The following is a 26842-nucleotide window of genomic DNA, read 5'->3' as shown; positions in this document are numbered from 1 at the left end:
TAGCTTAAACAATGGCCAACCTTTCAAGGTTTTATTCTAGCTTTCCAAGATTCTGTTCCTCTGGATTCCCGATTATTCACTGAAGCACCAACTTACAAGCACAACTTTAGATCTTCATCTGCACCAAGTAGAACACCACTGCACCAAAAGGATATCTTTGTTCTAATGGACTGCAGCAATGTGTGGGGTTACGGGAGAGGGCCTGGGTGAGATACTCTGTCAGAGAGTCAGTGCTGACACGATAGGCCACCTTCAGCACTGTAGGGATTCTATGATTATTCTTCACTTAAAATTTGTTCCCCACAACCCCTCTCCTGTTCGGAGCTGGTTTACTTGCTCCTTTTTTAAAAACTGAACTGGAACCTCTTTCTTTTCTTGTTCCTGTCCCCTATCTGGCACTCTTCTTTTGGAATCTCTTCCTGCCTCCCGTCTGGGACTTGTATTCTTGTTGGCATTCCATTCCTGGTCAACTGACCCAGCACTGTTTTATCTTGCACTGCCATTCTGGGTCCAAAGCACATAAAAATGATAATCTGCATATGTGTAGCCTTCTCCCGGCTCAAAATCTATGAGGTCCATCGGGAGTTGAAGTTCTCAACGCTAAGGTAAGTTTGACTTTCATAACACCTGGAAACTAACTCTTGTATCATTCATCTCTGCTGTCTTTCACCCTATCACAGACATTCCTTTTGTCCTTGCCCCACCTAGCCCTTTATTTTTCTAACTATTCCCATTTCTGATGAAAAGTCATACTCTGTTTCTTTCTCCACAAATGCTGCTTGATCTGAGCATTTTCTGCTTTTCTCATACATAATCTGCCCGGTTTCTAAAATATTTTCAGTACACAGAGGAAGAGGAGATGTTCAGTAACACATCAGGTTTTCTGACAGTGTATTGATTAGCTGTTTATGCTGCTTTACTGTTCAAGAAAAGACAAAAGAAAATCACTAAATTTAATGCAATAGGTATAAACTTAATAGCAAATGCCGGTGGAGCAAGTGTAAACCATGTCACTTTCTGGATGCTGAGAGCATGTCAAAACTTTAAAAGTTATTTAGAGTTTCATGACAGCCCTCGGCACTGCTTGGCTGTTCAATCACACTACTCACCAGAATGCCGACTGTTGGTTTGATAGCTGCCGTTAGAGCATTATTGTACTGTCACCCTCAGATTTACGAAGTACTTAGTTCCTGAGATAATTCGGGACTCCACTATATGACTGACTTTGAAACCTGCTCCTTGTTGTCACATGATTTCTTCCATTAGGGCTATGACTTGAAATAGCTAAAAATTACTATCATAGACAGTAATCGAGAAATGATTGAGAAAATTTCACCTTGCAATTCCAGTGCAAAGTCCACGAACATTGAAGTTGAAAATTTACTCCGGATAGCTTCTAAGTCATCTTTGCCCCTGAATCTTCACTAAAACCCAGAATTATTTAATTCCTGACATACTTGATACAAAACAGCTCCTTCCTTATCCGTATGATTCGTTTGTGCCATTTCTATTGTGTTTCAATTATCTGTCATTTCTAACTTGAAAATGTAAGTTATGCCTAGACTGCTAACAGGAATAATCAGCTCAGGTCTCATTATGGATTAAGTGCTGCAGCTTTCCTCTTTTGGACAGCTGTATTGATAAGCCTTAGATAAGTGACCGACTGTAAGAGGAGGTTGTGCCTATCACCTGGGTGAGACAAACCTTCATTTGTACTGCAGGCGTTAACAGATGTAATTGCTTTGACTCTGTCTGATGTAGACAACATTAAGGTCGTCTCGAGGACAATTTATTGCTAGTTCAGGTAGGATTCTAAATTTATTTTTTTATTGCCTCCAGGATTCTGCAGAGGATCATCAGCATGGAGCTTGGGAAAGCAAAATTGCTGCGAACTGGAATTAATGTATTGCATCAAGCTGTTCATCCAATTCATGGGATTGCCTGGACAGATGGAAAGCAAGTTGCTCTCACTGCCATTTACTTAGTCAATGGTGAGGTAAAGTTTGGTGACAGCAATGTCATTGGAAATTTTGAACATGTCAATGGCCTTCACTGGGGGCCTGTTTGTTATACAGGGGCCCTGGCATTGCTTGCTGTTCAGCATAAAAAACATATTACTGTATGGCAGTTACAAAACAGTACCTTGGAGCACAACAAACTTTTGGTTTCACAAACTTGTGAACTGGGCGAGATTTTTCCAATACTGCAACAAGGCTGTGTTTGGCATCCAAAACATGATGCCTTAGTCGTACTAACGAAGAGAGATGCTTCTGTGCTGTTTGCAGTGCAGGTTGACAATCGCAGAGTTAAAGCAGATATCAAAGGTAGTGGTCTGATTCATTGTGCCTGTTGGACTACAGATGGGAATCGTTTAGTAATTGCTGTGGGCAGTGCCCTTCATTCGTACATTTGGAATAATTCCCAAAAGACTCTTCATGCATGTAATTTCTGCCCTATATTTGATGTTGGAGGATACATCTGTGCAATAGAGGCTTGTTTGGATTTGCAAGTGGTTGTGACAACTGAATTACCCCTTGACAGAATCTGTGGTCTCAATGCTGGTATTGCTTTTGATGTTGCACCAATGTCAGAAACTGGACCTTTGACCTCACGACCCACAATGTTGGCAGTTGATGAAAACCATTTGATGGATATGAGAAGGAAATCAATAGATTCCTCGAGGTCTTTGATAGAAGGCCCATCGTTTTCATCATCTGGTCCTGTAGACCTGACCCATATTCTGGCAAATCACCGCAGATCTGATCCCAGCCCCCTTATTCATCTGAAGCGCAAGGATTGCCTTACTGGGAGTGGTCAGGACTCATCACATCTGATTCTCGTAACTTTTGAGAGAAAGGTGACAACAACTAGAAAAGTAAACATCCCTGGGATTCTGGTCCCCGACATTGTAAGTTTTGACCTTCGTCGATGTACAATTGCTGTTTCATCCAATACTTGTAACATGATATTAGTGTACTCTGTGACCCCTTCAAGTATGCCCAACATTCAGCAAATACAGTTGCACAAAAATGAACGGCCGAAGGGCTTGTGCTTTCTGACTGACAAACTACTATTACTTTTAGTTGGGAGACAAAAATCAAATGATCTTGCTTTTCTGCCATCTTCAAATTCAGATCGTTATTTAATCAGACTTATGACGAAAAAGTTAGCCTTGGATGATGGTTCTGCATTACCAGAGACTCTTGGGCAGCCTGGCATTAACATCTCTGGAATGAAGAAGTATTTTGAAAATCTGTCCAAAGAAGAGCCTTTGACAGGGAGAGAACTACTATTGCCGGGAAATACAACAATTCAATTTCCAAATAGTAGAAAGGGGTTGATAGAAGAAGTGAGAAACAGTGGTAGTGAGCACAGCTCAGAAGCAAGTACTCCAAAACTACCAGAAGGGATCTCACCCAGCGAGTCGGCGGTGGCCTTGAGGAGTTATGGTACAGAACCTGCAAATAGCCCCGTAACTAATCATGGACTTAGGATACCAAATAGGAATTTGGCTAGCCCAGTCTTTTTTAATGGAGACCAACATACACAATCTCATGCCAGCACTTCACTGAATGTTGGTGACAATGCTAATGACAAAATTGACCAACTGTCTAGAAAAATGGAAAGATTATATGAAAGCTTCACAGAGGTGAAGCAGTGCCTTTCTCAAATTTCAGATTATATAAAAAATGGAAAGAAGTCTTCGGCCTATCCATCTGATCCATCCTTTATTTATATCATCTGTCAGGTATTGTTTTCTACAATGTTAACTATGCTGTCAAAAAGTAGATGTTTAGTTTATGCTCTTGGTTAAGAAGTCAGAATTGTGCTTTATTTGATTTTGAACATAATTAATCACTGTTACATGAAGACTTTCAAATTTTTAATCATCATACTCAAAAGGAGGTGTTAAACTTAACCCAGGAACAGTTGAGATTGCATAAGGCAGATGTGTTATGTGATCTGCTTTTTTTTAAAAATCAGTAATTATTGTTGACAGTTGAAACTGGATCTTTTAAAACAATTTTTTTGATGTTCTAATGATTTGGTTGGATACTAATTCATTATTTGCGTTCGGACCTATCAAATTAGCTCCAAAATATTTTAATCTTCAGTATGAAACATCAGAAAATAAAGCATTATTTTCAAGTAGAGAGTCCTAGAAACTAACGAAGGATGTCCTAACAGTACAGTTGCTGACACAGTCTAGGAATTTAGGTGCACCATCTTTTTTCAGTGTAGATATAATCAAAATTTATCTCAAAAGGGGCTGATTTTAACCAAGTGGCTTGTAGTGCGCATTATTTTCATAACTATATTCAATAGTATTGAAATTTAATTAGATCCTGCTGGTTATTGATGCACTTTTGTATTTAGTTGGGGCACTAAAACATTTATAATTACGTATATAAAACATATATAATTACACCAATGTTCAATGCACAAACTTGCATCAGTGATACCAAGTACCTTTAACACCTGAGAACTGCTAGTTGTTCATTGTGTTATAAATATAAATATTGCTAAGGCTTGGATATTCACTTCAAAGTGTTTCATGCTTCAGAATGAATTCAAAATGCAACTTAACATTAGACTTTTTGAAATGTGCTTCAGTGGTGCTGTGTATGGACTTGTCTCTGTGGTTTACAGCACGATTAATTGTGCTGTTACTTGGGAGGGAGTGCCTACCAGACATTTTTGCCAGACAATGATGGAAATCACCAACAACCAGTTGATCTACAGTTGACTGCAGCAAATGATGTAAGTCAGGGACAGAAGCCTAGATAATCATTTTTCATTCAGAGATTGATGGGGAAAATCTAAAATTGTTTTATAAAATAGAAAGAAAAACTTTTTCATTAAACTAGAATAGCTATGAATCAATCTATCTCCAATTAACTTGTTTCAAAATATCTTACTTTCAAATCTTAAAGCTTTAGTATTAAATTTCTTCTGGGATGTATTCAATTTATTTTACTTTTTGACATATTTATGTGCTCATTAAAGTGATATGCCAGTGATATAAAATGGCACATCCTTCAATTTTTGGGACCCAGTTTCAGCATTAAATTCCAGACAGATACAGCATAAATTGTGTGAAGGATGAAATAATTACAGAATATCTTAAATTCAGTCTAAAGTCTTGAGGTGTTGCATGATATTTCCATTGAGCACACCAACTATCATTCAGAGTGAGTTTGTTGTTTAGCTGGGATTATCGGCAGCTGCATTTATAGATGCACATTCACCAGAAACTGTGTTGAAATGGTTGAAAATAACTTTGCTTAGGATCACTGGAGGCATTGGAGGAAGAAAGTTTTTATCATCAGTGTGGGTGATATTCAACGTCAGGAATCTGTAGTCCAGGAACAGTATTACAATCCATTGTATCATCTGGTTCTTTGAGGCAAATGTGCATATTTCAATAAATATCATGAAACATGTGAAATATAGAGAATTTATTAAATTAATTTAAGCAATAGCAATTTATGTTGTTAATTACATTTGCAATACCTAACACTTATTTGAATCCAAATTCTTTTTGAAGAAAATGCTGCAAGAAAATACAGTTGTAGATGAAAAACGAGCTTTTACCCTTTGTGAAGGCAGGCTTCGCCTGAGTACAGTCCAAGAAGTTTTTAATCTCTTTGTTGTTGAAATGTTTCATGGTAAGTAGTTTTGGTTCACAAATAAGAAATGTATTGTGCCTTTTTTTGCAGTATCGTTTTTAACATTAGAAACATTAGACAAATACTGGGGTCTGAGATTGTCAATCCTGAAATATACACACACCTGAAATATCATTGCATGCTGAAAAAGTAATTATGGTTAAAAAGCTGCATCTATTACCCAGATTGCACTAGACTGTATCTTTCTGCTTTCATCTGAGGTTGCTATCCTGTTATTACTGATACAACTGCAGTCACTTATTTCTCCAATTGGAGACTGGGTTATCTCTCTTTGTTAATAGTGGAAAAGGAGCACCATCAGTTTTCTGTTAGTGAATGGCATTCCTTGTTCCTTTAACCTGTTTCATTAAATTGTTAGTGCAGATTGAAACACACCACTGTGTTGTATCACCCAGTGAGCTAGAAGTGAAACATGACTTAACGATAGATTCGCAAGCAGAGTCTATTAGTCTCCAGGAGTGATGGACGGGGAATTGCCCATCATTTCCATTTTGGCAGGGAGTAGTGGTATCATTATATGCAGTTGAATGTGACAGAGTGCTTCTTTGTACCTGAGATTTGGAAATTTCTTGGGCATGTTATAGAATCCCTGCAGTGCAGAAGGCGGCCATTTAGCATCGAGCCTGCATTGACAACAATCCCACTCAGCCCCTATCCTTGTAACCCCACGCATTTACCCTGCCAATCCCCCGAACCTACACATCCTGTGATACCAAGGGGCAATTTAGCATGGCCAATCAACCTAACCCACACATCATGATCTTCAGGTGGGGAGGTGGGAGAGCTAGTAGGCATGCTTAAAAACTCAAAAAATTGTCAAACATAGAGCAGCCATGTTATGCATTTGGTGTGCTATTCCATAGCATATTAAGCTTTTGAAGGAAAATGATCCATGTGGTATATATACAACTGAAAAGCTTCCAGTTTCCTGCTCCCAACCTCAGTCTGGTATCTTAGGCCATTTTTTAAATTGATGTGATTTCAGATGTTCTCTTTTCACATTTCTAGCTAGTCATTTTGTTCAATGTGTAGTGTTCAAATGTATTATTTAAATAGTCATATGTTGAACTTAAAAAGAACACAGATTGTGATATATTCGGATTTTCTCCTATTTTATAGTGGGTAAAAATATTTACCAAAATCTTGTTTGATATTTTAAATTAGAAACTGCCTTGCCCAGGAAACCATGCTACAGGCTGGATAACCTGAATATTAAGGCACTCTATTCATTTGTAATTTTTGTAGCTAAAATTGGTTTTTATTTTTGGTTCAATATCCTGTAAGTTTAAAGGACGAAACGCAGGCTCGTCTTTTTGTGTTTAAAATTGTAAGATTTACAACACCAGAAAAGAACTCAAGTCATTCTAATTACTTTCAGTGAACCATTAATAGTTTATGCAAGGTGACTTTTACAGAAATCCCACTTTATGTTTTATGATACTGTAATTTGATGTTCAAACAATGTATGCCTGTTCGGAACAGGAATAGAAGATTTTTGAGATTACCATTGGAGATTACTGAGCTAAGGTGTTTTACTGAAATCCGATTATGTCTTACTGTGTGACGATCATATTCACTCCTGTGAACTCAACAAGTAGGACAGTTAGTTGATCTTATTTATTTGCCAGTTTGTACTTTTCTAGTATCTGGATTTGTGGTATTCTAAAGAAATGTGCAAAAATTTAAAAAGCTCCAGGGGAGCAGAATCTATCAACATTTTTCATGGACATCAAGTTTGAACAAATCCATTTAGAATAATAGCAATTGTCCAAAAACATGTCAGACAGACAGCACTTCCTACTTGATTGTGGTGATTGTCAGCTTTAACAAGTAACCAATACAAAAGTATTTCTCACTCGAGAAATAAAGCATTCATTTGTGACATATTGCCAAACTTCCCATTTCTTAAACCTACTTTTCTATTGATACCATTTACAGCTTATTCTCTTGAAACCCAGACTGTTCTTATCTGCTATTTGTATACCGTACAATCTGCTGTGTTCATCTGGCAGTAAGGAAACTCCAATAGCAAGCAATTAAAAAAAAACAATTTCACAAAGTAAAGGTTCAATAAAGAAACTTCATTACACAGCCACGTCCTGGGCCACAAATGCTCCACCCAATCCCCATCTGCTTTCTATTTATATTGGGTCAGCTGACCACCACAGCATGTTGCCATTGGTTACATTGTAGTGCTGCTGTTATTGACTTCAATGTGTGGCTTCTCTTCCTTTTTATTGTGTGCCCTAAGCCTTTAATTTTTTTCACTCATTTCTTTAAACTCCAATTTCTCAGATCACAATCTGCTTAGATGGTAGCTATGCATGGCCCTGGTAGCAGTGGATAGGCAGGCGAGTATGGTTGAGACTGAAAATGGGCAAAGGACCCAGCAAGACAAGGATGTGAATTGGTGAGACTTTGTTAGCATTTTTGTGTCTGTTTCCTATCCGGCAGGTGAGTGGGAAGGAGGATCCTTGAGGACAGACCCTTGCATTTGCGAGGGCTGAGCAAATCCCTTGATTGAGAGGAGGAAGATTCCACTGTACTGGTGGAAGGAGTATGGGGTTCAGATATGCAATCAAGGGACAGGAAGTCAGAAGTAGGAGTTGGGGGAGGAATGAATAGAAAGGTGATGGGGGAGGCCAAAGGATGTTTTGAGGAATCTGAAGGGAATCCTTGTGCTCTAGTTAGCCCACAAACATGCGGAAAGAGTCACCTTTTTCCATTTCGTTAGCAAGTTGATCAGCTCTTGGGGCAGCCACGTAATCACAGAATTTCAAACCACGTTTCCAGTTGCACTGTGGAAGTCCTACTGTATTTAAATATCCTAATTTAAGCTTCCCACCTCCCATAAAGGAATATTTGGAAACCTAATTATCTATTGTTGTAAAAAGACGAGGGCATGTTTGTGGCAACTTGATGTTACATTAGTGCATTTCATTTTTTGTCCACCCTCTGCTAATAGCGAAAGTTGTGTCTCTGATGTTTCTTGCCTTTATGTTCTTTCCTTTCCCAGTCTCTCTCCACACCTTTCTGAGTTCATATGCCCACTTGTCCCTTCTGACTAATTTGAAATGTTCTCCGAGCTTCATCTCTTATTCTCACTTTAGGATTAAGAAATACCACTGAGGTGGATCTATTCCAGTTTATTCATCTGAAAATAAAGCTTTGGTTCACAGCGTAGTAGCATTTAGCTTCAGTTCCAAGTAATTTTCTCTGCTGCATGGCTTTGGGCTCATAGCATTATGATTTCTCCCAGTCTATTTGTTCCGAGACCACACGTCATCCTATTCTGTTCATTCTCTTGCAGATACATCATCAAATTTTTCCATGCTATTGCTGAGGCACAGTAGCTGAAACATTGCTTCCAGCTCCACATGTACCTCAATGGGGAGTGAAAATCTTGTTTCAAATGTACTGTTTTTTATTGTTTGGAAATCTAACCAGTAGTTCCCATCTCCTATCTTTAGCACCATTTCTTAGTCCTCCTCCTTCTTCCAACATTCCTCAATATTTCCTCCAGACTGGATCCCTTGAATTTCTTCCATTGTTGAAACTGCCTCCAAGAATTTGATTTTTCTCTGAACAGTTCTTTTCTCTTTGTCAAGTTTTGAATTTTTTCATGAAGGGCTTTCCAAATGAGTTAAAGCTAACTACTGCATTTCAATTAAAGTTAAATCATACAGGCTTAGAATTCTCCCTAAAGTAATGTGCTACAATTGCTGAGACAAAGATGAGTTTAGAAATTAATGATCGCAGCAGTCACAATGTATTTCCGCACTGATTAGAGACAATAGTGTATTTGTTACATTGGCCTGTCTTTTTTCTGAGTCTCCTATGATGAACTATTCATCTGAGCCCAACATGAGTATCTACCACACATCCATTCTTCGAGGTAGGGCAGTGATAGCCAATTTTATTGACAAGCCCACTGGACGGGGAAGAAGTTGGAGGGACAGTCTAGCTACTTCCTATGGTCAGGAGTAACAAAAGGAAGAGCAAACATTCTCCTCGTGTCTGCGTGGGTTTCCTCCAGGTGCTCCAGTTTCCTCCCACAGTCCAAAGATGAGCGGGTTAGGTTGATTGGCCATGCTAAAATTGCCCCTTAGTGTCCTGAGATGCGTAGGTTAGAGGGATTAGCGGGTGGATATGGGGGTAGGGCCTGGGTGGGATTGTGGTCGGTGCAGACTCAATGGGCCGAATGGCCTCCTTCTGCACTGTTGGGTTTTTATGATTCTATGAAAGCTTCATGTTCAAGGCCAACCAATCTGAAGAAAGGTTTAGGGAGTTCGCTGAAAGACTAGTGCCGAACAAAGCTATTTAAGCCTAGATCTGTTTCAGTACACTCACTGAACAAAAGCACTAGTCAGTATTAGTAGGCTCATTAATCCAGGGCATGATTTTGTTTTTGTTCAGAAGGATAGGTTTCAAGTTAAGTCAAGTGAGTTGATTAGATCTAACACTCTGCATTCATGTACAGTCTGTGATATAAAGCAGCTTAATAATTCTTATCTAACTTCAACTCAGCAAATTAATTTTTTTTGTCTGATACTGAAGGATTTTGGAATGCACATGATGGAAAAGATACAACATCTATTTTGTAACATGAGGGGTTATTATTGTTATGGCTCTGGGTTATGCTGTGACATGATTAGTCATTGGACATTGACAGCACACTGCTGAATTTAGGGTAAGGGGACAGTTTATAGGAGCGATCGGAACAACAACTTCTATCTCTCTCTGAAATTCAAGATTTGAAACCACTCGTATAGTTAGGAAAACACTCTTAGTGCCTGCCTTGTACTCCCAGCCATGGTAAACAAAATCAGTGGTATATGTACTCCATGAATTGTGGTGAAATATCAAAGACTGAATATGGCAGCAATCTCGGAGTCTTGGTAGATGTGATGCCTGACATAACCAATCAGTGCAAAGCAACAATTAATAAAACCAATTGTGTTGAAGTATGTAGCCAAAGCAGAAAATAAGTCATGTTGTTGTGGTTAATATTTTGCATTGTCATATCCTGTATGCTAAGCTTGATCCTAGTGTCAAATGTCTGAATCATGATGAAGGACTGGAAAAGCTTTGCTTTACAGCCTGGAAAGCTAACATTGGGGAGGCGATTGTATGGAAGTATACAAGAAAGTTATGGTAATGGAGAAGATGAGTTACATTGCAGGGAGATGTAGGATGAAGTTGGTAAAAAAATAATTTTGGGGCTAATATCAGGAAAGGCTCAAAGTCACAAAGAATGATCAACAAGGGAGAAAAAACACTTGAAAGAGTTAAAAATGTGTTTGGATGCAGCGATGAAAAGGAATTTTCCAAATACATAAGTTTAGATTACCTTTTATCATTTGTAAATCTATGATTTACGTGAGGAATTTTCTCTCGCACCTCTATTGCAGCTTGTCTGTTTATTGATTCAGCTGTGGTCAATACTCCTCTAAACCCCAACTCCTAATCCCCAAATATGTAGCCCTCTTCCTTGCCATTTGTGTTGGAACCTGTGATTACCACACAGTATCGCTATTCTCCTCGTGATCCTTGGACATTCACGGTATTTCCTGCAACCAAAAAAGAGGTAACAGCTGGCTGAAATCACATTTAATTTTTATTTTCAAATTGCTTCCTATGCCTTATTAGCGTGGCTGAAAGCACTGTACTGTGTATGTGAACTCAATATCAGCATCAGTCACCTATGCTACTGTATCTGAAAGAAATTATCAGCTGAGATATGCAAGTTGGTATATTGTTCATTAAGGAAATTTTTAGCAAACGCATTTATTGCATCAGGTGGTATCACAATACATTTTGTGCGTATGGGATTATCAATAATGGAGATGTTGCTTTAACCATATAGTGATGGATCCTAAAACACAATTCTTTGTTGAGGAAAAAGCAAGGCCTATCGGAAGCATAAGTATGGACAGTTGTGCTATCAGAACAGATACAATGGAGAAACTGGGAGAATGGAACTGGAAAAGGTGTGTAGTCAAGGTAGCTGTAGAAGTCAGTGAACTTATAGTGAATATTTTTTGATAATCTATTCTCAGAAATGGATTCCAAGAAATCAAGAAAAGGAAGAGTAGGAGATGGACCACATGAAGGTGAGAGAAGGGTGGAAATTGGAAACAAAGTTGATGATTTTTTTCAGTTCAGGAAAAGGCACTCATCCAGTCACCAATGCCCAGAAAAAGGGATGAGCGGGGTCCCAAGCAGGACTGGAAAGAGAAATGTTCCAAATATCCAACAAAAAAGTATAGCTATTACCCATGCTGGTACCTAAAGCAATACCTTTTACTTAAAGGAAGTGAGTGGAGTTCAGTGTGAGAACAGCCTGTCAGAGGCAAGGGATGGTTGATAGAGACTGCTGGGTCTCTGTTCAAGGAAGAAGCAAAGAGTCCTCAGCTTCTGGTGAGGGATGGGATATGTTGAAAGATTGGATATCCACAGTGAAGGGATAGTTAGGGTCAGGAAGATAAAAACTGTTGAAGTGAGGAAGGGCATCGGAAGAGTCACTGATGTAGGTGGAATAAGACTAGGCAAGGGAGAAAAATAGTTGAAATAAGAAAATAATTTTGTTGTGCAAGAACTGGCTGAAACGATATGTCTGCCAGGGCAGAATCTTGGGGAGGAGGTAGAAGCAGGTTGTTTGAAATTGGGGAGACTAGGAGGTTGCAGACCATGAAGGTAAGATCTCCAGAAGAGATGAGGTCAGTTGAAACCTGGAGATAATAGCTTCATTGTGTGATTATGGTGGGGTCATGGTCCAGGGAGATGTCGGAGAAAGCGTCCAAAAGTCATTATGGTTAATTTAAGTCAATAGTTAGCATACAAAAGCCTTCTAAAGAAGATTTGTAGAAATAAATGGAATACAATAAAATTCCTTCATAAGCTTGTTAAAATGTTACTACAGGTATTGTTAGCTTGAAGCTGCCAAGCCATCTTGAAGTATTTTACACTGTTGCAATATGATGCATTTTGCAGAACTGAATAAAGCTCATACATGTTTTGTTGTTTTTCATGTACAGAAGTAGATACAATCTTTAGGAGTAATATTGATCAACAGTGACACTGACGTATTTCAGTTTGATCATATTTCCTTTTATGCAATTGCTTCAGTTTAAATTATTCAGTTAGGAAATGGAGAACCTTCTGTTAATGGCAAAAATTGCAATATCTTCGCTGTAGTAATGAAACATTGAGTACAGGAGAACAGGTTTAAAAGTTAGCAAACATAAGAGAATGAAATAAATTGCTTGCATTTATATAGCACCCTATTGTGCCAATTATACCAACATGTTCATTTTTAAAATTTCTTCCGAACTACTTTTGCTTTAGTACTAAAAACAGCTTTTGTTCCTTCAGTGCTCTTTATGCACCTAATCATTTTAATCAAGTTGGATCTGCTATTTTCCTGCTAAAGCTATCTTCCTTGTAGGCTGTATATAATGTATTCCTATTTCTTATCTCAGTTTTACTTTCTCTATTTGTCTAGTTTATGCTTATTTCTCTGATATGCTTTTGTCTTGGATATTTAATATAGTTTTAAGAATTTTTCATTTTTCTTCATTAATGCCTCTCTCAACTGCATATACAAATTTACTTAGTTTGCTCCTCATTCTATTTAAGTTTATTTTCTTGTATTCAAATATTTCTGCCCACTCCTTGATGATGCCAATTGTCAGATCTGAAATTTGATCAAATAATAGTCACTAATCCAAGAGATTCATAACTTCTAACTTTCAAGCTATTAGCATGACATCTACAGTAACTAGTCTGAATCTGAGTTTCCTCTAGTATAATCTATTACACATCAGCTTGAAAATTGTTGCTTGTGGTGCCATAAGACCATAAGACATAGGAGCGGAAGTAAGGCCATTCGGCCCATCGAGTCCACTCCACGATTCAATCATGGTTGATTTCAACTCCATTTACCCGCTCTCTCCCCATAGCCCTTAATTCCTCGAGAAATCAAGAATTTATCAATTTCTGTCTTGAAGACGCTCAACGTCTCGGCCTCCACAGCCCTCTGTGGCAATGAATTCCACAGACCCACCACTCTCTGGCTGAAGAAATTTCTCCTCATCTCTCTTCTAAAGTGACTCCCTTTTATTCTAAGGCTGTGCCCCCGCGTCCTAGTCTCCCCTGTTAATGGAAACAACTTCCCTACGTCCATCCTATCTAAGCCGTTCATTATCTTGTAAGTTTCTATCAGATCTCCCCTCAACCTCCTAAACTCCAATGAATATAATCCCACGATCCTCAGACGTTCATCGCATGTCAGGCCTACCATTCCTGGGATCATCCGTGTGAATCTCCGCTGGACCCGCTCCAGTGCCAGTATGTCCTTCCTGAGGTGTGGGGCCCAAAATTGCTCACAGTACTCCAAATGGGGCCTAACCAGTGCTTTATAAAGCCTCAGAAGTACATCCCTGCTTTTGGATGAATGCAACATGTATGTATGATGTTCCTCTGTCTGCCCTTTTGACAAAAGCATTTATCCATTTGTTTTATTTCCATGGATATTCCTAGTTAATCTCACATTATGACAGCATTGTACAAAGTCATATAATTTCTTCATAAAAAGTACTGCTTTCTCCTTCACTATCTCCTTTACATGCCTCAGGAGTTGAGTATCAGAACCAATTTTCTAACACCACATTTTTCTTTGGGTCCAGCCAAATAAAAATCACTTTATTTTCTGAGACTGTTCGCAATTTCCTTGTCATCCTTATCGACCTGTTCATATAGCGTTACTAATCCTCATATGTTTGTCCTGAACGAGCTACATCTCTGAAGGTAGAATTCACTGCTGTCTTTTGGGGTGTAACATGTCTGCACAGCTCACAAAATAGCAATTTTTACTTCTGTTCCTAATGCTTGCAGGTAAAAGAAATTAATGTATTCCATACTTTTATCTATGATTTTTTTTTGTAGCCTCTATCTTAAAAATTGTGCCTAAATTTATTTTTTGGTTTATAGAACCATAGGACCATTGGGTCTGCACCAAATTACTCCAAAGAAGCACCTTACCCAGCCCAACCCCCCAGCCCTATTCTGATAACCCTGCACCAATCAATCTAACTAGCACATCTTTGGACTGTGGGAGGAAACCGGATCACCCAGAGGAAACCTATGCAGACATGGGAAGAATGCGCAAACTCCACACAGACAGTCAGCCAAGGCCAGAATCGAACCCGGGTCTGTGGCGCTGTGAGGCAGCAATGCTAACCACTGTGCCACCATGCCACAATTTCTCAATCTTCACATGCAACACATCAATTTAGCTTTTTCTGACCCCTAATCCTGTCCAATTTAGTTTACAATGTAACTTGCTAAAAAGAAAATTGATTTGTTTTGCTTAATCAGCTATTATTAGTTGTGAGCTTAATGATATCCTAGCAACCAACAGCAATTCAAAGAGATGCTCTTTCACCTTATCGATGCAGCAGCAAAAAGCAATCACACTAATTGTCATATGATGGTCAGGACAACCTTGGAGCTAAAATTAGAACAGGAATTTTGCATAAGCTGTTTTCAGCTCCTAAGAATTGATTTTTTTTGTCAAGTAGCACCTGCACATAAACTTAATTCACTTTATTTAGTAAGCAAGTTGAACAGACAAAAATCATATCTAACATTCAATATGGAGATGGCTATTTATTGGAAAATTGTCATTCGGTATAATTGATCAATAAGGATTGATTAAATTAATTCTCTCTCTCCCTCCGCCCTCTCCCACCCCCACCCCATCCCCATTCCTTCAAGGCTGATCTTGTGTAGCACTGAAGATAGTTCAAATGTTTGTAATAAATTAACACAGTATCCACAAGTTTACAAAAAAGAATGAAAACTGAATCATACATGGCCTTGGCCTTATTTGAGAAGTTCATTAAACACAATTACTGTCCAATTTGCTTTCTGATAGAAGGCACAAAATAATATATATCGTGGGCAGCATGGTGGCACAGTAGTTAGCACTGCTGCCTCACAGCGCCAGGGACCTGGGTTTCATTCCCGGCTTGGGTGACTATCTGTGCAAAGTCTGCATGTTCTCCTTGTGTCTGCATGGGTTTCCTCTGGGTGCTCCGGTTTCTTCCCACAGTCTGAAAGATGTGCTGGTTAGGTACATTGGCCATGCTAAATTCCTCCTCAGTGTACCCGAACAGGCACCGGAGTGTGGTGACTAGGGGATTTTCACAGTAACTTCATTACAGTGTTAATGCAAGCCTGCTTGTGACACTAATAACAAAATAAACTAAACTTTATAATATATTTGGGCCATAGTAAGTTGACTTGATGACTGACAATTTGAAGAGCTGTTATTTTTACAAACTGGGAAGGTTTCAAATTCAGTCCCACATGTGTCTGGGGACACATCAGGAAACAGGTACCTGAAGTGGACGGTGTGAAGTCAGGGGTCCCACCAATGTCCAGCAGATAGCAGCGACCCTGCCTGAATTACTGAAACCGACTGTTTTCTCAATCTCACCCTCCTTTCAGGAATGGTAATCTACAACCCCTGAAATTGGCACCCTGTGATGATATTCAGTCCCAATTTGTGGTGTTAGCTGATTTGTTTTCTAAATTATTTTGTGGGATGTGGGTGTCACTGGTAAGGCCAGCAGCACTTGTTGCTCATCTCTAATCGCCCTTGAACTGAGTGGCTTGCCTGGCCATTTCAGAACACAGTTAATAGTTAACCACATTTCTGTGGGTCTGGAGTCACATGCAAGTCAGACAGGGTAAGGATGGCAGTGTTCCTTCCATAAAGGACATTAGCAAATGAGATGGGTTTTTACAACAATCGATGATAGTTTCACGATCACCATTACTGACACTAGCTTTTAGTTCCAGATTTATTAATTGAACTAAAATTCCACCAGCTGTCTTGGTGGGATTTGAACCCAAGTCCCCAGTTCTCCAGATTACTATTCCAATGAGGTTATTACTATGCCATCATCTGCCCCGATTTCAGCTGGATCATCAAAAAAAATGCTATGATTGGCCATGGTGTATGTCCTGCACCCTGTAGGCAACCTTCAATGGAAGAGATTTTATCTCCCTCCTCCATTTTTGCATTATCTTTCCTAACTTGTCTCGTAATATTGGTGTTAATTCACCTCTTTGAACCTCCGTAAATGATGCAATGTAAATTAAAGTTGCTGAGCTTTGATTAATACAATTTTTAAGCAATTGCAACAAATGGTGGGATGGTATGTGTTTCCACACTATGCTGATTCTCTGAATATAAGCAAATTACTGCGGATGCTGGAATCTGAAACCAAAAGAGAAAATGCTGGAAAATCTCAGCAGGTCTGGCAGCATCTGTAAGGAGAGAAAAAAGAGCTGACGTTTCGAGTCCAGACGACCCTTTGTCAAAGCTAAAAGGCATAGAAAGTGGGAGATATTTATACTGCAGGGTGAGGGAATGAAAGATGAGTCATAGCCACAGAAACCAGGGGAATAGACTGCTAATAGCTGTCCACAGAGAGAATAAAGGGTGTGAATGGCCAAACAACAGAGAAGCTGTGAGCTGTGACAGATGAAGATGTTGGGGGGCAGGGGGGGAGATGGGACAGAGGTAAAATTTAGAAAAGGGGAAGCAAATGGGGAGAAAAGGGAAGGGAAGGGGGATAAAGTAGGGGGAAAGAGTCGGGGGGGGGGGAAGAAAAATGAAGAAAGCTGTTTGTGATTTATATAAACGATCTGGAAGAAGGTGTAACTGGGGTGATCAGTAAGTTTGCGGACGACACAAAATTGGCAGGACTTGCAGATAGTGAGGAGCATTGTCAGAGGCTACAGAAGGATATAGATAGGCTGGAAATTTGGGCAAAGAAATGGTAGATGGAGTTCAATGCGAAGTGATGCATTTTGGTAGAACTAATGTAGGGAGGAGCTATACGATAAATGGCAGAACCATAAAGATACGCAGAGGGACCTGGGTGTGCAAGTCCACAGATCCTTGAAGGTGACGTCACAGGTGGAGAAGGTGGTGAAGGCGGCATATGGCATGCTTGCCTTTATAGGACGGGGCATAGAGTATAAAAGTTGGGGTCTGATGTTGCAGATGTATAGAACGTTGGTTCGGCCGCATTTGAAATACTGCGTCCAGTTCTGGTCGCCACACTACCAGAAGGACGTGGAGGCTTTGGAGAGAGTACAGAGGAGGTTTACCAGGATGTTGCCTGGTATGGAGGGGCTTAGTTATGAGGAGAGATTGGGTAAACTGGGGTTGTTCTCCCTGGAAAGACGGAGGATGAGGGGAGACTTAATAGAGGTGTATAAAATTATGAAAGGCATAGATAGGGTGAACAGTGGGAAGCTTTTCCCCAGGTTGGTGGTGACGTTCACGAGGGGTCATAGGTTCAAGGTGAAGGGGGGGAGGTTTAACACAGATATCGGAAGGACATATTTTACACAGAGGGTGGTGGGGGCCTGGAATGCGCTGCCAGGCAAGGTGGTGGAGGCGGACACACTGGGAACGTTTAAGACTTATCTAGATAGCCACATGAACGGAGTGGGAATGGAGGGATACAAAAGAATGGTCTAGTTTGGACCAGGGAGCGGCACGGGCTTGGAGGGCCGAAGGGCCTGTTCCTGTGCTGTATTGTTCTTTGTTCTTTGAAATAAAATGTAGAGAACAGTAAAAAAAATTAGATAAAATAGAATGAAAACAAAGGGGGCCGAGGTGGGGGTAGAGCAAATCATCTGAAGTTGTTGAATTCTATGTTGAGACCAGAAGGCTGTAAAGTGCCTAGCCAGAAGATGAGATGCTGTTCCTCCAGTTTGCGTTGAGCTTCACTGGAGCATTGCAGTAAGCCAAGGATAGACATGTAAGCATGGGAGCAGGATTGTGTGTTAAAATGGCAAGCAACCGGAAGGTCAGGGTTCTGATTGCGCACAGACCGAAGGTGCTCAGCAAAGTGATCACCCAGTCTACGCTTGCTCTCTCCAATATAAAGGAGACCATATTGGACCACATCACTGAAAATCAAGTCATTATCTCCAACACCGTCACCGACCTCATTTCCTCCAGATGGAGTATTTCAGTCTTTAGGTTAGTCTTTGCAAAATGCTTGTTTCTCATGCACAATGCTAAGCTCTGCTTTCATAGGTTTCATATGCATGTATGAATTAGTTGGAAACATAAATCTTGGATGAAGAGTTAATTCATTTTAAATGGGCCTTTGAAGAGGTATGCAACATTATTGCAAACTCCAGACTTCTCTAACTGATAGACAGATAGCATTCTAATATATTGTATGGTGGCAGCCTTCAGTCTTGTGGTCAACTCTGTGTTACGCATTGCCTGATGTGGCTCAGGAGCCCCATTCAAGCATTTGCTGCAGAGAAAGACAGTGGGGTGAGAAGTTGAAATGATTCACTAACCTCTGTTTCCTCTGGGCCCTCTTTTGGCAGGCTGAGCTGCTTGCCTCTTCCATTGCCCTCCCAAACAATCAACTTCCAGAGGCAATGGCTGTTGTCGAATGTCTTCCAGTTATCAGTGTCATATCTTGTTTGCATAGCTGTTATCCATCTGATGAACGTGGCCAAGTTAGCATAGACGTAGTTGGCTTAGCAATGAGTGTATGCAGATATAATTAGCACGCTCCGGGTCACCTGAGTTAGAGATCTTGCCCTGCCAAAAGATGTATCTGAGACAGCGAAGGTGGAAACTGTTCATCCATTTCTCCTGCCTAGCATATGTATTCCAGGTCTCTCACTGTAGACTAGTGCAGGGAAGACACAGTCTTGGTAGACTTGCAGTTCGGTGTTCTCAGTCAGTTTGCTGTTCCACACACTCTTAATCAGCTTGGACATAACAATTGCAACTTGTGTGATGTGTGTATTGATTTCAGCATCAAGTGACAGATTGCTGGTGATTGTGGACCTTAGATATGTGAAGCAGGAGTTGCTGGAAAAGTTATATATTTAGACATCAGCCTGGGATGCACTCCACATCTTTTGTCAGGGTTTAATCCCTTTACATTCAACTCTCCCAAGTTATCCACAAGACAGTGGAGCTATTTTCCCATAGCTGGGTGTTTGGCTCAGGAGTGCGAGGATGTGTCCATGTTCCAGTGGGCCTGCAGACTGCATGCTAGAGACCAGCCTCTCTCAGTTTCTGCAGTATAAACTTGGGCCATACATTGTAATTGAAAAGGTTTGAACTGGGAAATTAACTTACTAATATTGTTCCTTAGTCTTCATCTTTATCATTCATTGATCCCACTGTGGGATGATAGCTGTGTCAGGAATCCTTTCCCGCAGGCATGGTTATATAAAAGGTAAATCAAGAAGGAAACTAAACATGTTTAGATCCTGATTTATGTACGCTATTGTTTCTTTTGGATGGTGTGACAACTGCAGGTGTTGCACCACAATGGTGTCTCACCATTTACTTAGGTGGTTATTGCTGGAAGGCACTTATGTCAGCAGTTTTGGACTCAGTAGTTTTGGATTGAGTATTATAATACCATAAGACACAGAGTCAATGGCATTTATGTGAATTAATTGTAGCACTGGTAATGTTAGGATACCATAAACCAAATGAATTAAATGCTGGCTTGCAATTTTTGTGCATCAGCATATCTAGGAAAATATTTGAGGTCGAAATTTCAGAAGAAAATTAGTTATTTTACAGGAACCAAGATCATAAAAGATGTGTATTTCTCAGGTTCAGTTTTTTTGTCGTAAACATTACTTGCTCAATAAACATTAAGTTGTCTAAGATGGTTTGTTTGGTAAGTTACTTTCATTGTGTTTTGAATAACACCTTGTAGTAACCTTTTTTATTTTCACTTATAGGTTCCAACTGGATAGTTCTAACGGCAGATGATGAAGGATTTGTTCCGTCAACATTCAAACCCAAACAGGAAATTATTATTCGTGATGGGAGGCAAACCACAGGACCTATAGAATTCCCATCACCTCCATCTCCAACCGACAGTATCAATTTGGAAAATCAGAAGTGTTTATAATAACCTGCACTTGCACAGAATGTTGTGAAATGCTTTTTTTAACCTAGTTATTAGGTATGCTGTTTACATATAACAGTGGAATAATGAAGTTGTTTGAATTTATGTGAGCAGAATATCTGATGATTTTCTTTTTGTTGGGGGCGGCATTAGGAATCTGGACATAGGAATGAGCTGTTTAGCCTCTCGAGTTTGTTCTGCTGTTCTGTAACTGATAAGTCTCTTGGCTACGTTCACCTGCTTTGGCATCATTTCCTTTTCTACCCTTGGCTATCAAAAAATCTGTCAATCTGAGATATAAAATTATTAGTTGAGATAACATCTGCTTATCGTGGGGAAAACATTTCATACTTTTAAAGCACTTTGAGAAAAAGTGGTTTCTAATTCCTCTTATGGATGGCCTGGTGGTGATTTTAAGGTTATGTTCTCTTGTCCTAAACTACCATATTGGGAGAAAGATTTCTCCTTGCAAATTCTAAAAAACCTCAATCAAATCACCCTTCCCTTTATCTATTCCAGGAATACAACTCCTGCATCACTGGCTGATAAGAACTTGTATTAATAAAATGAAACATTCCATGGTACTTCACAGAAGCATTATATTACACCAAACCACATGACCAAAAGGTCAAAGAGATACGTCTTAAGGAATTTCTTTAAAAAGTGGGTAGAGAGATGGACAGTTGTGGGAAAGGTTTTCCAGAACTTGGGGCATTGACAACTGAAGGCAGGGCCACAAATGGCGGTGCGATTAAATTCGGGAATGCTCAAGAGGTCAGCATTAGCTGAGTTCAGAAATCTGAGTGTTGTGGGTTTGAGGAGATTAGAAATAGGGAGGGCCAAGTCTATGGAGGGATTTGAAAACAAGTATGAGAATTTTAAAATAAGACTTTGTTTCCAGGGGAGCCAGTGTAGTTCAGTGAAAAGAGAGATGATAGGTAAATGATACCTGGTGCAAGTTAGGACATGGACAACAGAATTTTTGATAACCTCAAGTTTCCAGAGGATAGAATGTGTGGCGTCAGTAAGCAGTTCATTGGGACAGCAAAGTCTAAGGGTAACAAAGGCATGGGTAAGGGTTTCAGCAGCAGATTAGCTGAAGAGGGGCAAAGCCAGGCGATGTTACATCGATGGAAATAGATGTTCTTTATGGTGTGTATATGGTGAGGGAATCTGCATTTATTTAGTTCACACTGATTTTTGGACTGAAGACTACAACTCCTGGCATATGGGGCTTCAGTGCAAGCACAGAGTGGCAGTAGAATGGGCTGCACATGCTCAAGGATAGTGTAGAAACCTGAGCACGGGATCTGGGGAGATTGTGCAAAAGATTCCTCACGTGACCTGTTATGCAGTGCAAAAATGCAAACTCTGGACCATGTGTGCAACATAAAGAGAGAGCCAGGTGATAAGATTCAGCAGAAGGTTGGCAGCAATATTTGGTAGAGGTGCTGCTGGGGAGCTGGTGCTTTGAGAGTTTGGGATCAGTGTCAGCTCAGTGAAGCTGAAGAGTTGTCTGCTCACAGGAGGAAGCCAGTGGGGAATAGGTGTCTGCTCAATGAAGCTGAAGGCGTCTGCTCCATGAAGCTGCAAATTTGGGCAAAGAAAAGCCTGTCAGTACAGCTATAGAGCTGGGATTGTGTTGGTGATTAGGTACTGGGCTGCTGCCTTGTAAGCACAATGGGATGCAGTTTTGGGAGAAGAGATGGAACAGCTGGAGACAAGCTGGAGTCCTATTCTTGGCAAATCATTGCAGATGGAAGAAAACAGGGCTTCAAGGCAATGTTGGAGTGCCTTTTAAAGGGAAGTTCCTCAAAAGTGGAGGGACTTTGTGACACAGTGATCACTGATGTCTGGGTGGGCTGCTGAGAATTTCATGGCACCTGTCTTGGTTGTGTCTGCAATTCAGTGTATAGTTTGTGATTTGTGTTTGACCATAATATGCCTGTTAATTCATGTTTAACTCATGTTAATTCTGGATGTTAGCGTATAGGAAGATGGCATTGACTGTTAGCTCTGTCATTGTGTCGGGCAGCTTAGTCGGTGCAAGCTTGCAGGGCCAAAGGGCCTGTTCCTGTGCTGTAATTTTCTTTGTCCATTGAATCCTTACAGTGCAGAAAGATGCCATTCGGTCCATTGTGTCAGCACCAACTCTTCGACAGAGCATCTTACCCAGGTCTTTTCCCCATAACCCCACATATTTAACCCATTAATCCCCCTAATGTACACATCTTGAGACACTAAGGGGCAATTTAGCATGGCAATCAACCTAATCCACACATCTTTGGACTGTGGGAGGAAACCGGAGCACCCAGAAGAAATCTATGCAGACAGAGGGAAAACGTGCAAGCTTCACATAAACAGTTACCCAAAGCCGGAAATTGAACTCTGGACCCTGGCGTTGTCAGGCAGCAGTGCTGACCACTGTGCTGCCTCACTGTTAGCTGTTGTATAGTAAATATTCTCCCATTTGTTTAAAAACTGTGGAATCTTGTGGCTTTATTCTCTCAGTAAGTAACTGGGACTTCAAATTTTGTTTACTTTACAATAGAAGTTACTGGTCCCGAACTAGATTGTAACAAAATTGAGGACTCTTTGCGGGATTTTGAATCCATAGACAGTTACGGATGCTGGGATTTGCTATTCTTAAAGCTAACGAGATCTAATGTTGAAAGTTACTATACTTACTAAAAGCATGATGGCTTTGTCATTAGTGTGACTTTCCTGGAGAGAGAAGATTTACCTGAGTGATGTGCAACTATTAACTAAGCTTAAATTAGTAGCATTAGCTGAAAAATAGAATTTAGAGTTAAAAGATGGGGCTAAAAAGCAGATATAATTGAGGTAGTAACAGAGTATCTGGGATTGGAAGAAGAAAAGTCTGACCCAGGTAGAACACAGCTTGATTTGATCTTCAATTGCAGGTGAAGCAGCTTGAGATAGAGATAGAAAAAAGCAAGAGGAGAAAGAAAGAGCAAAAAGAAAAATGTGAAAGTTTGAATCTGAATTCCAGAGAGAAGTTATGCAATAAGAAAAGAGATTTCAAAGAGAGGAAGAAAAGCTGAAGAAAAGCTTAGATTTCAGGGTGAAAGTGAAGTTATTAGTTCAGAGGATGAGCTGACCAGTCCAAGCTTTGATGTAACAAAGAATCTTGGCCTAGTGCCTAAACTCATTGAGGAAGGAGTTAAGTGAAATGTTATCTCATTTGGAAAAGTGGCTACAAGGGGTAGCCAACAGATGCAAGGACTCTTATTTTGCAAAGCACCTTAGTGGGGAAATTAATGGATCTTTATTCTAGTCTTTTGGAAGAAAAATCCCCAAATTGAGACAGTTAAAACTGCAATACTTAATGCCTATGAACTTGCCCCTGAAGTGTATCATTTAAAATTTTGGAGCTTGAAGATTGAAACATTTATAGAATTTGCCATGGAGAAGAATGATTGACAGGTGCTTTCTGTCAGTGAAGTCAAAAGAGAATTTTGACCACATGGGAAAGGTAAGGATAATGGTAAAAGTTTGGAACAGCGTCCCGATAGCCAGCAGGTCATACCTGGAAAACTGCAAGGTTTCAAAAGTAAGGGAAGTAGCAGATGGGTATGATATATCACATAGGCAGCTAAACGGCATTAGATCTCCATTTGTAAATCCATACAAGAGTTGGAAAGGTAGACCAAATGACAATTGACAGATTTTAATTGATAGTAAGAAGAAAAACACTGATTCCAAGGTGGTCAAGATGATATGCCGCATACTGCTTAATTGTTGTCAACATTGTTATTTTCTGAATTATTACAATTTTAGTTTGAAACAATTTTCCATTTCAGCCATCTCCCATAACTCAAGGCAGCTATGCCAATATTTGAAAATGAAAAACCTAAAAATCACAGCAGGATTGTCCATTTTTAGACTTGCTAGCCTGCAATTTCCTGTCCATTTGTTTAATGAGCAGAAGATTGTAGCTTACAGAAGCAGAAACAGAAAATTGCAGTACACCTGTAGGACATCTAATCAGTGTGGTACTTTTGTAGAAACTGGAAGATTGTGAGACGCCATTGGAGATTATAAAACAGATCAGAGCATTGGACATTAATTGTTTAAATTACTGCCTTCCCTTGTTTTGTAGAAGCTGTAGTGATGCCTGCGACAAAAGTCTTGCTGGGGATTGATCATCTATGTCTGGGCCACACAAACCTCGGAAATCTGACATTTACATATGTGAAATAACCTGGAAGCTGGAATCCACGATTGGTGCAGATTGGTTTTTATCTTAAAATGAAAAGTCATCCAAAATGATTTTAAGACTTAATTTTTTATGTACTTTTGCTTTTGTAAAATAAATTGTATCTCTTTGTATTGGAAAAACACATGTGAAAGTAATATCAAAACATGGGAATTGTAAGGAGTTTTTAAATATAACATTGCAACCCATAAAATCACTAAAGCAATTAGTAATCTCAGTCTAATATCATTGTATTGTTAAGAACCAAAACAGAAAATGCTGAAAAATCTCAGCAGGTCTGACAGCATCTGTGAAGAGAGAACAGAGCTAACGTTTTGAGTCAGGATGACCCTTTATAAGTATTGTTAAGAATGTATTTTTAAAATCTAAAGTCACCAGGCTAGATTTTCAGCTATTGTATCTTCACCTGCCAGGACTTACCACAATGATGTCCTTGCCAATTTTTCAGCCTCACGCATTTAAACAATTTTGATGAGCTCTTTTTTGATTTGATTTATTATTGTCACATGTATTAGCATACAGTGAAAAGTATTGTTTCTTGCGCGCTATACAGACAATGCATAGTGTTCATAGAGAAGGAAACGAGAGAGAGTGCAGAATGTAGCGTTACAGTCATAGTTAGGGTGTAGAGAAAGATCAACTTAATGCAAGGTAAGTCCTTTCAAAAATCTGACGGCAGCAGAGATGAAGCTGTTTTTGAGTCAGTTAGTACATGACCTCTGACTTTTTCCCGATAGTAGAAGGTGGAAGAGAGCATGTCCAGGGTACGTGAGGTCTTCTGCTCAGAACTCTGTTTTTAGGAGGCTCACAGATTAACTGTCGGGCTTTGGATCTTTTCATGGCTTCTGAGCTGTCGCTTTAAGTTATTTACAAAATATTTTTAAAATTCATTTTTTTAAATAGATGCCTTTTTCCCCTTTATAAATTTTAACTGCCTGATCTGATGCTATAGGTGGTACCAAGTATGAACCAGCATTGAACTGATGTACAGTTTTGCCATGGTACAAATTTCAGATTCATCAGTTAACATATTTTCCATCATTTGCTCAGTATCTGAATATGTCCATGGGTATTTGGATGGTTGTATTCCATGCATCCCATTAGCTTTGGCAGAAAATCCAAAAAATATGGAGTGCCAGTGGAAAGACCTGTAAGCAGTGTCCTACACACTGGAGTAATACTGACTGATTTAATTCTCAGTAGATGCTCTACCCCTATCTGTTTGCAGTTTGTGTTTTTTTATATAATAGTGGCTCATGATGAAATACCGAATTTTGTACCCAAAGCTTTTAGTCTCCTGACATGAAATATCTACCATGATCTCTCAAGTTACCTGTTCAAAATCAGCTAATTTAACATACATTTGTAATGACAAATCATTGTTTGAGTAGAAAATAATATTATTGTTCAAAACTTGATTTTATCAAGCTGATTATTTCTATCATAACTATTGCAGTAAAGATTTGTAACAATTGTGAATATAGACTTCTAAGAACTTTCATCTTGTCTATTGTTTGATGCACTCTTGCTACTGAAAATTGTATATTGTACCATATACTTCAATCTCAAACACTTAACAACTCGGTGAACTGAAAGATCCCTGAATGTTACATTTGATTTTTTTTTGTTTTGCCCTCTATTTTAGTGATGCAGCTGGAAACTACATATAACAACATTGACTATATCTCAGGTTAGGCTATAGGCATTAAGGTTGATTTACTGAATAGATGCTCTCAACAGGGAGCCTTTCCCAACACCTGTTTAAATCAGTAAGTTGCCCCTGTTCTTTCCTCTGGATAGATTATCACAGTATTAGTGGGCAAAATGTACTGTTGCTGAAGTATTTCAGAGATAAACACCAAAACAGGAAGTTTTTTTATTAAGCCTTAGAAACAGCAGTCCAAGATTGTAGAATCCCTGCA

At 39.5% G+C, this 26842-nt stretch overlaps 1 protein-coding gene across 2 annotated transcripts in view; it reads left to right on the top strand.

Annotated features, from left to right (window-relative positions):
• The window catches only part of wdcp (WD repeat and coiled coil containing), a 29790-nt gene extending 3307 nt beyond the window's left edge, over positions 1–26483 (top strand). The window contains exons 3-6 of one of the 2 annotated variants that reach the window (XR_013497780.1): positions 1840–3748; positions 5549–5669; positions 20511–20737; positions 24804–26483. Coding sequence is in view for 1 of the 2 variants with exons in the window: in XM_078213084.1 (XP_078069210.1) it covers positions 1862–3748; positions 5549–5669; positions 20511–20683 (2181 nt within the window). In the remaining variant the exon portion in view is untranslated. Of the gene's footprint in view, positions 1–1839; positions 3749–5548; positions 5670–20510; positions 23707–24803 lie in introns of those variants that run through there. The other variant, XM_078213084.1, reaches the window with a different exon arrangement.
• The last annotated feature ends 359 nt before the right edge of the window (positions 26484–26842 follow it).

The sequence above is a fragment of the Mustelus asterias genome, chromosome 5 (assembly GCF_964213995.1).
Source record: "Mustelus asterias chromosome 5, sMusAst1.hap1.1, whole genome shotgun sequence".
Classification (NCBI taxonomy): domain Eukaryota; kingdom Metazoa; phylum Chordata; class Chondrichthyes; order Carcharhiniformes; family Triakidae; genus Mustelus; species Mustelus asterias.
Note: the sequence above shows the minus strand (reverse complement) of the source record. Positions and strands in the feature narration are given on the sequence as shown.